Source organism: Canis aureus, chromosome 10, assembly GCF_053574225.1.
Source record: "Canis aureus isolate CA01 chromosome 10, VMU_Caureus_v.1.0, whole genome shotgun sequence".
Classification (NCBI taxonomy): domain Eukaryota; kingdom Metazoa; phylum Chordata; class Mammalia; order Carnivora; family Canidae; genus Canis; species Canis aureus.
This window is the reverse complement of record NC_135620.1, coordinates 4,044,487-4,057,060: the sequence shown is the minus strand read 5'-3', so window position 1 is coordinate 4,057,060 and position 12,574 is coordinate 4,044,487. Positions and strand designations below refer to the sequence as shown.

Sequence of the window (12,574 nt, the reverse complement as noted above, 5' to 3'; positions counted from 1 at the left end):
GCTGTGACATTGACTGGGCTGTTGCTGGGGGAGGAGGAAAACCTTTCTTCCTCCCAGCGGTAGTAAAGTAGCAGCTAAAGTGGCAAGGGCTGCAATTGACCGTGTAGGGTGTGAGAGCCCTCCTGCTGGCCTCCTGACTCCATTTTTTTTTTTTTTTAAACAAGCCCCATGTCCAGCGCAGCCCAACCTGGGGCTTCAACTCAGAAACCTGAGATCAAGACCTGAGCTGAGATCAACAGTCAGCCACTTCACCAACTGAGCCACCCAGATGCACCTCCCCACTCCATTTTAAATAAGGTTTCCTTTTATAGATTTTTACACTTCCGATGTTAATTTTCCACAATGCAAGAAACATTCAAGATGAAATATAACCCGTTTCCCTGGGAAAAAGTGAAGTCTCACAATAACTGAATACCACGAACTTTCCTTTCACTTTTGCTCATAGTGTGCTCCCCACAGTGGAACCTCACTCTGATATGTAGGAGAGTCGTGGGATCCTCCTGCTACTGTCATAGCCTCAGTAGTGTGAGAGCATATCAGGTGTTTTTCCTGACACACAGCCTCTAGTCCAGAGGGGATCAATGTATAAAACATAGGTTTATTTTCCTAAAATAACTATGTGGCTTCATATCTTAAAAATGTGGAAAAATTAAGTCTTGAGTATCATTGTACACCTACCCATTGTCTGCCCATAATTCATCCTGTTCCTTTCTAAGAGAAAGGCTATTTTACTGGAAGTGGTGGCGTATTTAAGCCTAACCAAAAAAATAGCAGTAGCAAAAAAAACAAAAAAACAAAAACAAAACAAAACAAAACAAAGCAAAAAAACAAACAAAACCCAGCCTGCCTTGTAGTTAGGGAGAGAGATGAGCAGAAGCATCTGTGTGGGTGTGTGGGGCTTTGAGAGAGCCTTTGCAAGTGGCAAGTCTTTTCACTTTGCGGTCTTCATCCTGCCTACCTGGGACAGGAAGAGATAGATGGAGCCCCAGTAGCCACCTTAGAAGCATGGGGATGATGGCCCCACCCTAGAGATGGTGGAGGAGAGAGCTGGAAGGAGCCTCAGTTTCTCCAAAAGAATACATTAAAATTTTCTCTAATTTCAGGCTTTTTCTTAGAAAATCATCTGTCAGTGTGTGGAAGTAGGTGCTGTTGAGACAATGGCAGAGTCATTTTCCATTTCCAGACATCCTGGACCTCTCTAGATATCAACCAGGTGCTCACCACTGCTAAGAGGATTTGGAGCCCTTGCTGAAGAGTCTTCCTACAGCCTCCTTCATGTCCTGGTTCCTCAGGCTGTAGATGAAGGGATTTAGCATGGGCGTCACCACTGTATACATGACAGTTGCCACTGTGTCCTGGACTGAGAAGGACTTAGGTGGTCGTATGTATACCCCCAGGACAGTTCCATAGAACAAGGTGACCACAGATAGATGGGAGCTGCATGTGGAAAATGCCTTGCGCCTTCCCAGGGCAGAAGGGATCCGGAGGACGGCTATAGCTATGCGGATGTAGGAAACTACAATGAGCGCACAGGGGGCCACAAATAGGACCACGGCACCCAGGAACATGTGATGATTGACACGCGTGTCTGAGCAGGCAATCTTCATCAGCAGGTAGGCATCACAGTAGAAGTGCAAGATCTCCCGGGCTGAGGAGCAGAATGTCAGTCCGTTCATGAGGAGTGTGTGAACCAGGGAGATGAGGCCAGAGCATGTCCACATGAGTGTGGTTAGTCCCCTACAGAGCTGAGGAGTGATGATGGTGTGGTATAGCAGGGGTTTGCAGATGGCCACATAACGGTCCAGTGCCATGGCCGCTAGCAGAAAGGTGTCCAGGTTGGCAAAGGAGATGAGGAAGTACATCTGGGTCAGGCAGTGGGGGTAAGAGATAGTCCATGTTCCTGCTACGTGGTTGACCAGCAGCTTGGGGATCAGGTTTGTAGTGAAGCAGATGTCAACAAAGGAGAGATTGATAAGGAAGAAGTACATGGGGGTGTGCAGGCGGGGATGGGAGCCGATGACCAGGATGATGAGTGTGTTCCCAGCCACAGTGACCAGGTACATACACAGGAAGAGCCAGAAGAGGACTTGCCGCTGCTCGGGGTCACTGGTGATGCCAAGTAGGAGGAACTCGGTGACTCCTGTCACATTCTCCTTCCCCCTGGACATCTCACTGTGGCTTGGGGAAGGGACAGGCTTCAACAGAAGGAGGAGGACACAATCCCAGCAGAGCGTGGTCTTGCTGTATGTTAAAAATCAAATCTAAGGTCGTTGGTAACCAGAAAAATGAACAGTTTTCTACCCATAGAAATTGCTGCTTTTTGTCAAGTGTTTATTGCATGTCACCATGCTAAGGACTTTATGTGCATGATCTCTCTAAATCCTCACAAAAGAGACACTTTAGGGACGCCTGGGTGGCTCAGCAGTTGAGCACCTGCCTTCGGCCCAGGGCATGATCCCGAAGTCCCGGGATCAAGTCCCACATCGGGCTCCCTGCATGGAGCCTGCTTCTCCCTCTGTCTGTGTCTCTGCCTCTCTCTCTCTGTGTCTCTCATGAATAAATACATGAATAAAATCTTTTTAAAAAAGAGACTTTAATGATTCCTACTTTCCAGATGAAATGGCTGAGACTCAGAGTATGTAGTTTGCTCAAGACCACATGGGCAGTAAGAGGCAAAGGAGATTTTGAAGCCATGATCCAAAACCAGAGCCTGTGCTTCTCTTTACCATCCCACTACAGAGGACCCACCTCATGGCTCCTCTGATGCTGTGTGCTGAGGACAGTGTCACTGAATCTTTGACCTCAATTCAGCAGCATATCCTCTTAAGAGAGGACCTTCTTCCCTGGGTCTTGCTTACTTATCTGACTGCATGTGCTTCCTGCCTCAGGGCAACCAGGGCAGGGCCTATGCACTGGCTGTTCTTGGCCTTTCATTCTCTCCACCTGGACCTCTACATGGCTGATTTTTCATCTTTCTATCTCTGGGAAGCTATGTCATTTGTTGACTAGTGTATAGTGTGTTTTCCCCATGAGGCTGTGCCCTCCTAAGAAAAAGGCTGTGCCCATGTCTGAAACAATACATAGCACATGGTCAGTGCTCAACAAAGTGGTCAGGTAGAAGAATGAACTTTCACGAAGGTACTGCATACCAAAATTGACCAGTAAAAAATACATGGACACCATACTGAATGAGAAATGTTTTGTTGTGATTATTGAATGCACTTAGCAAATAAAATTGTGGCTTACAGCAGAAATTGGAGTGAAAGTGAGCAGAGTGAAAAGCAGCCAGTGTCAAATCATAGGCAAGCCCAAGGCTTCATGTCAACAGGAATTTCCTCAACTGTATGAATGAGGAGGTATTATTGCGTATCTGGTCTGTGTGATTGACCAGAGGAGCAAACCAGCTCTGCAAGCCAAATGCAGCCTCCAGGTGTGTGTATTTAATTTAGAGCCTTAATGTTTGACAAGATATTTCCTATTTGCTGACTTTTTAAAAATCAAGGATTATGGGGCTCTTGGGTGGCTCAGTTAAATGCCTTCAGCTCAGGTCGTGATCTCAGGGGCGTGGGATCGAGCCCTGCATTGGGCTCCTGCTCAGTGGGGAGTCTGTTTCTCCCTCTCTTCTCTCTCTCTCTTTGAATTCTTTTTTTTTTTTTTTTTTATTTATGATAGTCACAGAGAGAGAGAGAGAGAGAGGCAGAGACACAGGCAGAGGGAGAAGCAGGCTCCATGCACCGGGAGCCTGATGTGGGATTCGATCCTGGGTCTCCAGGATCGCGCCCTGGGCCAAAGGCAGGCGCCAAACCGCTGCGCCACCCAGGGATCCCTCTCTTTGAATTCTTAAGGGACATCTGCAGCTACTTTCATACAACTTGAAGTAAAGCAAAATGGCAGAAATGAGGAAACTTCCATCCATTTGCTCATGCCATCATCAGGTGTGTGTGAGGCACTTATATCGTCCTTGTAGGGCTACCAGATCCTATGTTCTGAGAGCACTACTGCCATCCAGAAAGCACTTACTAAACTCATAAATTGATATGTTTAAAGCCAAGAGGGAGTAGAGTTGAGATGTGTTGGAAACTCATGGCGTGATGGAAGGGGAAATGGTACATGATCTATGGGGAAGAACTCTGAGAAATGTAAGACAATAAAGGCAGCCTTTTCAATATTTTCTTTAAAATTCCACATTGCTTAGTGTTTGGTTCAGGAGCCTTAAATGGAAACATCAGAAATCCATTCTGTTTGTGTAGGACTTTGCAACATGCATGGCCCATGTGCATTCAGAAAATTCTGTAGAATTAAATCCACTTCTAGATGAGAGGTGGGCCAGACTCTGGCCCACCTCTCATCTAGAAGTGGATTTAATTCTTTATTCTCAGATTCCTCCTCTGTACAATGGAGATGGCCTGTGAGGATGAGAGAGATGGTGACTGAAAGAGCCTGGCACTGTCATTCCATGTCACACATTAGTCAGTGGGTGGCAGCTCCCGATCGAGCTGTTATACCCCTTCCTCAGAACCACATCAGGCATCATGCACAATGCTGACAGAAGAAAACCCAAAAGCCAGACCCTTCCTGCCCTTAGAGGAGCTGTTAGATAAGAGGTGATGTGGCACCATGTGTGAATCTGCTAACCTCATGTCTGAGCTTCTCCCCCATTCCAGCTTCCCCTGGTCTTACTTGATTGCCTGCGCTGATCTTAATTCCTTCCCTGGATTTTAGCTCTGGCCTTCACCTCTCTCCTCAAGGATTGGCTGCAGATTCCATGACTGCTCCACCTGGAGCAGAGCATGGGCAGCAGATCTGGGGCAGGTGTAATGAACTAGCACAGCCTCCCACGTATAGGAGAAACTTGCCTGGAGCATCTCTGGAAGGGATAGCACTCCCACCATGTGTTCTCCTTCAGTGGCGCCTGCTCTTTCCCAAAGCAGCCTACAGCCTGCTTTTGAACCCTTAGGTTAAAATTTTCTATAAATTAAGAGTTTAGAGTGATCCCAAGGTCTTATTTGTGGCATTGTGGGATGCTGTTTGAAGCAGACGATCATGCCGTCGTGCAGAAGGTGAGGTCCTGGTCTGGGAATGTGGGACCCGCAGTTGCCCGAGCAAGGTTGGACAGACAGCCACTGTAGGAGTTACTGGTGTGACTAAATTTTGCACTTTGTAGTTTCTAATGGGGTTAATTGATAGCATTCTCAGGCCATGGTTTACTAATATCTAAAACAGTTATGTTGATTCAGGGGGCACCTGGGTGGCCTAGCTGGCTGAGCATCTGCCTCTTGATTTTGGCTCAGGTCATGATCGCAGTGTTTTTGGCTCAGGTCATGATCGCGGAGGTGTGGGACAGAATCCGATGTTGGGCTCTGTGCTCAGTGTGGAGTCTGCTTGTTTTTCTCCCTCTCTCCTTCTTCCCCTGCTCTCTCTCTTTCTCTCTCAAATAAATAAATAAAATCTTTTTTAAAAGAAGAGTTATATTGGCTTTGTATAAAGTATAAAGACTTTCCCTATATATGACCTGACTTACCTTTCTGCAGTCCTATGAGGTAGGTGGGTCAGACAGCAAATGTGATCACCCCATGGATAATGGAGCTAAAGATGAATAAGATTGGGAAGTATAATTGTGGACTTACAGGTAGCAACCTACTCAAATCTCAGTGCTCTGGGGCATGGGGACAATACCTGGGGTCCTGGGCAGCACCTTCTGTTCTCTTATCCTCTGGGCTGAAATTGTCCTGTCTATAGATGTGTAGGGACTTTATGGTCCCCACCAGAGTGAACTCCCAAAGCTCCTGATTATAGGCAGTCCACCAGGAATTTGTCCATGTTCTGCAGATCACAAACAAATCACCTACCCTGGGGGCTAAAGAATAAAGAAAGGAGATTGCATTTGTATTGTGGGTCAGTGACAGAAGAGCTTTCCCTGTTGGGAATCTTCCAGGTTAGCTCAAGCCCCAGCTGAATTCTGGGCCTCCATAGATCCACATTACTCTGCTCTATTTTGCCTTCATCAAAGGACTGAGAGAGAATTGACAGATCTAGGTCCTAATGTGGAGCAGACCCATTTTATCCTCTGATTATTCTGAGTATATATTTTGGGGGGTTGGTTAGGATGGCATGAAATCTTGGAGAACCATCCGTGATGTGCTGGGGTAGAAAATGCCAGAAAACAGAGTTTGGGCAGGGGTCTATGTCGTTCTACATCTGAATGTTTGGGGATTAGGGTTCCTAATCTCCATGTTGTCATTGGGGTCAGAAGTCACCTTCTGGGTGGTGGAATGGTTCGTTGCCAGGTATAATCTTAGTAGTCATTGTGATCATATCTGTGACTGTGCTGAGGGAGGTACCGGGGTCCATTCTGGAGCAGAGCCTAGAACTCTTGTGTCACACTTCTCTCCAGCCTCACCCATACCAGTTGTAAAACAATGTTTTTGGTCTAATTGTCAACATTGCTTCCCTGGTTATATGATTTAAATAGTATTTATTGGACACCTGCTGTATGATAGAGACTGTTCCAGGTTCTACAGGAGAGAGAAGTCAGACAGGGTAGGTCTGTGTTCACACTGCTTTCACTCTAGTTGGGGAGGTAGCACAGCTTTCCATGAGTAAATGGTTGGAATACCACATAAAATCAACCCTGGTCTAGTGTCATGTCTGCCACACTTTCAGGAAACTGCTCTTTCTACTAATTTCTGAAAGGTATTAAATGGCAGGTTGTATATGAGCATTGGTTTTTAGAAGTCTGGATTGTGCTCACATAACTTGGCTCAAAAGTGATTTATTTGTCTATATATAAAGACCTAAGAAAGAGCAAAAATGATCTGCATCCTTCTTGGCAAATATATAAAAAAATAAAAGTGAGGATGTGCCAAAATATCACTCATACCTCACATATAAAAATTATAACGAGCTCAAACCAGTAGTTTTTGGCTGTCAACATGATATGCCTGAAATTTTGAGCAAATATGAGATGGCCTGTTCTGAAAATGAGGTTGGCAGGACCCTAATCACCTCTGTGTAGCTCACACATGGAAAATCAGTCTAGATAACCAGATTTACTAGGGGTCAGAGTTCATCAGTTAGACAACACCAACTTTCATTGACAAAAGATAAATACAACAAAGGTCATGGCTAGAACAAAGTCATCTGCTGAAGGCTGATTGACATTGTGAGAGACAAAGTCCACATGAAGCTTAGCTCCTGCCCTCAAGCATGGGGAGACAAGAGACTACAGGCAGGACAGTAACTTGCCATCCCCAGGGAAAGGCTTCAGCTCCCTGGAAGGCTCCCTGGCTGGCGGGGCCTTGAAGCACAATTTGGAGGAAGAGAAGAGTTCCATGAACCGGGAAAGCATCTCATTGCAGTGGCCATGACATGGAACAGTCCCTGCTCCCCTGGGGAGAGCAGAGTCTGGGGAAATGTGCTGGGAAGAGAGATGAGTCTCTCTTTCAACATTAGCTGAGCTAAAATAAAAACTTTTCCCTGCAAGTTGTTTCAACTGCTTGCAAAGAGCTGGCCCCTAGTGGCTAATTAGTGCTACCTGGAAGTTGCCTATGAGGAAGAAGGATGGTGTCTGTTGGGTGCCCCAGCTGCAGAAAGCAGGCCCTGGAGGGTGACTTCCCAGACACAGTCCTGATTTCCTGGCTGCTCCCAAGGAGGACTCTGCCAGCCTGGCCCTGCATCTGCTTCTGTGGGGGTGGGGGGTGGGGGAGGCCACTAGAGGCCCCAAATGATGCTGAGCTCTAATTTATGATCTGTTTATCTCCTGTGCAGGAAACCACAACCAGAAATGACTCACCAGTTCTTACCACAGAGCCTGTGGCAAATCTCAACACACATGTTTGTTTCTTCAGTTCAGCTCATTATAAGTGAGCATTATAAATAGGAGCCCAGAACCTCCTTCTTTGTATCCCCTCATGTGTCAATTCAGGATACCTCAATTTTTTTCCTTTTTCTCCCCCCCACCCCAATTTTTTTGTGGCAAAATACACATGACCAAAAATTTACCATCTTAACCATTTTTAAATATACAGTTCAATGAAATTAAATACATTCATTACGTTGTGCAGCCCTCTGCACCATCATCTCCGTAATGCTTTTCATCTTGTACAACTGAAACTCCACCCATTAAACTGCCTATGTTCCCTCTCCCCAGCCCCTGGCAACCACCATTCTACATTCTGTCTCTGTGATTTTGATTTCTTTAAATCTTTCATAAAAGTGAAAAGTGAAATCACACAGTATTTGTCTTTTTGTAATTGGCTTATTAACATAATATCCTCAAGGTTCATCCATATTGTAGCATGCTGTAGAATTTTCTTCCTTTTTAAGTCTGAATAATATTCTATTGCATATATATATATATATATATATATGGCATAATTTTGCTTATCAACTCATCCTTTGATGGACACTTGTATTGCTTCCATGATTTAGCTGTTGTGAATAATACTGCTGTGAACACAAGTATATGAATATCTCTCTGCGTCCTTGTTTCCAGATCTTTTGGGTGAACACCCAGAAGTGAATTCCTGAATCATATGGTATTTCTGTTTTTAATTTTTTGAGGAACCATCATACTGTTCTCTACGGTGGCTGCACCATCTTACACCCACCAACGGTGTACAAATGTTCCAATTTCTCCATATTCTTGCCAACACTTAATGTTTTCTGTGTTTGTGTGTGTGTGTGTGTGTGTGTGTGTGTGTGGTTTGTTGTTGTTGTTTTGGATAGTAGCCATCCTAATGGGTGTAAAGTGGTATCTTAGAGTTTTTATATCCCTAATGACTAGAGATGTTGAACATCTTTTCATGTGTTTATTAGCCACTTGTGTGTGCTCTTTGGAGAAATGTCTATTCAAGTTATTTGCCCATTTTTTAATGGGACAGTTTGGTTTTCTCCCAGGGCTTACAGAGGGGTAACCACTAGGTTCTGTGGTTCTCCCTGGGGTACCCTGTGGTACCCTGGGGACCCTCAGAGTCAGTTCTCAACATGAATTCAAACTGTCCCATTCTCCTCCTGGCCTTTTCACATAGCAGCTCTGTTTCCTTCTCTATGACCAGGGTTAGAAGAGCTTGTGAAGCCCCACAAGGTTCTAGGGCAGCACTCCTTGGTGCCAAACATCAGTTACACCCCCCAGCCCCAAGTCTCTGCGCTCCATGCTGGGGTGCTGGACAGCAGGAGGGAGCCAGCTGCTGGGTGATTGCTGTTGTGGGCAGACACATGCACATGGCCTACCTCACTCCTTCCAGGCATTGAAAGAATCTGATTATAATGGTGTTTATTGATTTACATGAAGTAGGCTGGGATCAGTTTGTATTGCTAGCCTCGCTCCTGTTGATAAAAGTATGACATTGTGATTTATAGTAAGAAGTATATATTTGGTCTTCATCCCTGTTCTAGCACAGAGCTCTTAAAATTCTTGGAATTTCCTGTGAGGAAGGAGATATAAAGTAGCCTTTATTATGTTGAGATGAATTTGGGACTGCATCTAAAGGATGGGGTGGTAGGAATCATTGGAGCCCACCAAGTGATTAGAGAGTTGGAACTTTCAGCCTCATCCTCTAACTAACCTCAGAAAGGCAGAGGGGCTAGAGATTGAGTTCAATTACCAATGGTCAGTGATTTAATCAAATACATATGTCATGAAGCCTCTCTAAAACCCTAAAAGGATGGGGGCTTGGAGAGCTTCCAGGCTGGTGAACACATGGAGTCATGGAGAGAGTGGCCCACCTGGAGAGGGCAGGGAAGGTCCATGCCTTTTCCCCATACCTTGCCCCCTGCATCTGTCAACCCAAATAAAGAAGTAAAGTGAGACAAGTGCAAATCAGCAGAAATTGAGTTTATTCAAGAATAAAGGATTGCAATTCAGGAAATGTAAGCTGCAGGTCCTGATGTGGGAAGAGTAGGGTTTGAAACTGATAGCCAAGAAAGAATTCCTGAGACGTCTTTGGTGTAAAAAGATTTTATTAAAGCCCGGGGACAGGACTGTTGGGCAGAAAGCTGCACTGGGGTCTTGAGGAGTGGGCCATTATATACTTTCAAGTTGGGAGAGAGTAATGTAAGCTTCCCAGGTATTTTGGAAATAAGGTTTCCAGGATCCTGAGGAGCTAGCTATTGTTGGGAAAGGTCATTTATTACTGTTTAGTAAACCCTCAGTCATGAGACCCTGCAGATGTATATCAGTGGGTCATATGCTTGGGGGATGATTACCAACATAGATCTTGGGGAGTAGAGATAAAGGAAGTTTCCAAATGAATTTTTGTTTATTAAAGTAGACTTAAAGGACCCTGGGGGTTGGGCTAAGATTGCCTTTTGTCCTTAGCAAAGTATCAGCATCAAGGCAGCGGAGTCCTTAGAGGACTGCCACTCTGCCTGTTTCAAGGATTTGAGAGGGGGCTGTAGGTAGTAAGGAAATTTAACAATTTGTCTTCTGCCTTTGTTCCCCATGTCAGGTTAGTCTGCTCAGGGTTTGGGGTGGGCTGTCTTTATGGGTTAGGAGCACAAAGAAGGTGAGTCCAGTCAGAGTCCAACCAGTAAAAGTTCACTGGCTTGAGGGTGGGGTAAGATTCTTGGCAGATAGTCATCAGTCAAGGAGGTAAATTTCAGTCTTCTGTAAATTAGCCATTTACAGGAAATCTCGGTCTCTTGGTTGAGTGTCATTAGCCTGAGGGCACAGGTGTGAGCTTCTGCATTCACCTCCTGTTTCCTTTTATTTTTTTTAAAGGTTTTATTTATTCATGAGAGAGAGAGAGAGAGAGAAGCAGAGACAGAAGTAGGCTCTATGCAGGGAGCCCGATGTGGGACTCCATCCTGGGTCTCCAGGATCAGGCCCTGGGCTGAAGGCACTGCTTAACAGCTGAGCCACCCGGGCTGCCCTCCTGTTTCCTTTTAGACTGAAATCCTTTCATGCCTGTCTCCCAACTGGGAACTCCTGAGTTCTGTGCTATGACGATCAATTGGTGATCCACTAAGTAATATGTTTCTCTGAGTTCTGTGAGCCACTCTGGCAAATTAACAGAACCAGAGGAGGGCATCATCAGAACCTCAAATTTAAAGCTGGCCAGTCAGAAGTGTAGATAACAACCTGGATTTATCACTGGCATCTGAGGTAGGGACAGTCTTGTAGGATGGGGCCCTTACCCTATGGGATCGGATGCCACCTCCAGGTAGGAGGTGTCAGAATTGAGTTGAATTGTAGAACAGCCAGACAGTGTCAGAGAATTACATGGTGTAGGGATGAAACCTATGCAATGGTGCTGGGCCCAGAGTTGGAAAGGGCAAGCCCCTTCAAGCTGTGGTTCGGCTGAGTTGCTAATAACCACTACTGAGGTTGAAAGACTTGCCAGTTATTTCCTGAGCAATTTTGACATGTTGATGATGTGAACACTGTGTAAGCCTGGTGAAGTCAACGGATTGACCTCTGATTTGGGGAGGCCATGGGAGATGTGGTGGGGATGGTAGTGATGGGAAGAGAAAGAGAACCTTGTTTTCTACAGATGGTTCAGCATCTCCCTCAGGCCTTCTCTAGCAGCATATTTGTTACCACTCCACTATTTTGCCCTTGCCATGTCTTCCTGGCCCTCTGTATTTCCTCAGTTTTCTTTTTTTTTTTAAGATTTATTTATTTGACAGAGCAAGTGAGCAAGCACACACACGTGCATGAGCAGGGGGAGGGGCAGAGGGAGAGAATCTCAAGCAGACTCTGCTGAGCACAGATTTCGAAGTGGGGCTCCATCCCAAGACCCTGAGATCATGACCTGAGCCAAAATCAAGAGTCAGACACTCAACCAATTGAGCCATCCAGGTGCCCCTCCTCAATATTCGATCTTTACTTATAGTTTTAATTTAATTTGATATGTGTATCTGTTGATATAATATACATACTAAATAAGTATGTATTTAATACATAGATTTCTCTAATATTTGATATATTTAATTAACTATTTAAACATATTACTCAATAAAGTTAATATTTTACTATTTATGTAAATAGTTTATTATATATTTTCATATTTATAAATATTACATTATAATAGGTAAAACATTCATAGTTTATACTTCAACTTATTAAAATATAATACATAAAAATTATATATATATATGTATATATATATATATACATTCCCTTAATATTTTTTGGAAAACAGCATAGCTGAATGTTGAAGACCAATCATTCTAACCCCATCCTTCCTGGGTTCAACCCCTGTCTTCTGCGGTTACTGTGTATATTACACTGGGTACCTCTTAATTACTGGACTTCCCTGTGCATCAGTTTACTCTGTAACATGGAGATAATAATACTGCCCACTAGGAGTAGTTTCAAGAATTAGGGCTTTAATGTACACACAGGGCCTTAGAACTATGTCTGGCATATATGACTATCCTGCTCCTTTGTCTTCTGTCTTCCACACTGTACCAGCATCTCTCAGACTCTTAATCTCTTTTTTTAAAAGATTTTATTTATTTATTCATGAGCGACACAGAGAGAGAGAGAGAGAGAGAGAGAGGCAGAGACACAGGCAGAGGGAGAAGCAGGCTCCATGCAGGGAGCCCGACGTGGGACTCGATCCCGGGTCTC

At 44.7% G+C, this 12,574-nt stretch overlaps 1 protein-coding gene across 1 annotated transcript; it reads right to left on the bottom strand.

Annotated features, from left to right (window-relative positions):
* Positions 1 to 1,226: 1,226 nt before the first annotated feature.
* On the bottom strand, positions 1,227 to 2,168 carry LOC144321564 (olfactory receptor 1D2-like). The gene has a single exon (XM_077910932.1). It carries the CDS (start codon positions 2,166 to 2,168, stop codon positions 1,227 to 1,229), a length of 942 nt encoding a protein of 313 aa, XP_077767058.1.
* Between the last annotated feature and the right edge of the window lie 10,406 nt (positions 2,169 to 12,574).

What these genes read in the sequence shown, in the direction of transcription:
- LOC144321564 (XM_077910932.1), bottom strand. Translation starts at nt 2,168, where the DNA reads ATGTCCAGGGGGAAGGAGAATGTGACAGGAGTCACCGAGTTCCTCCTA.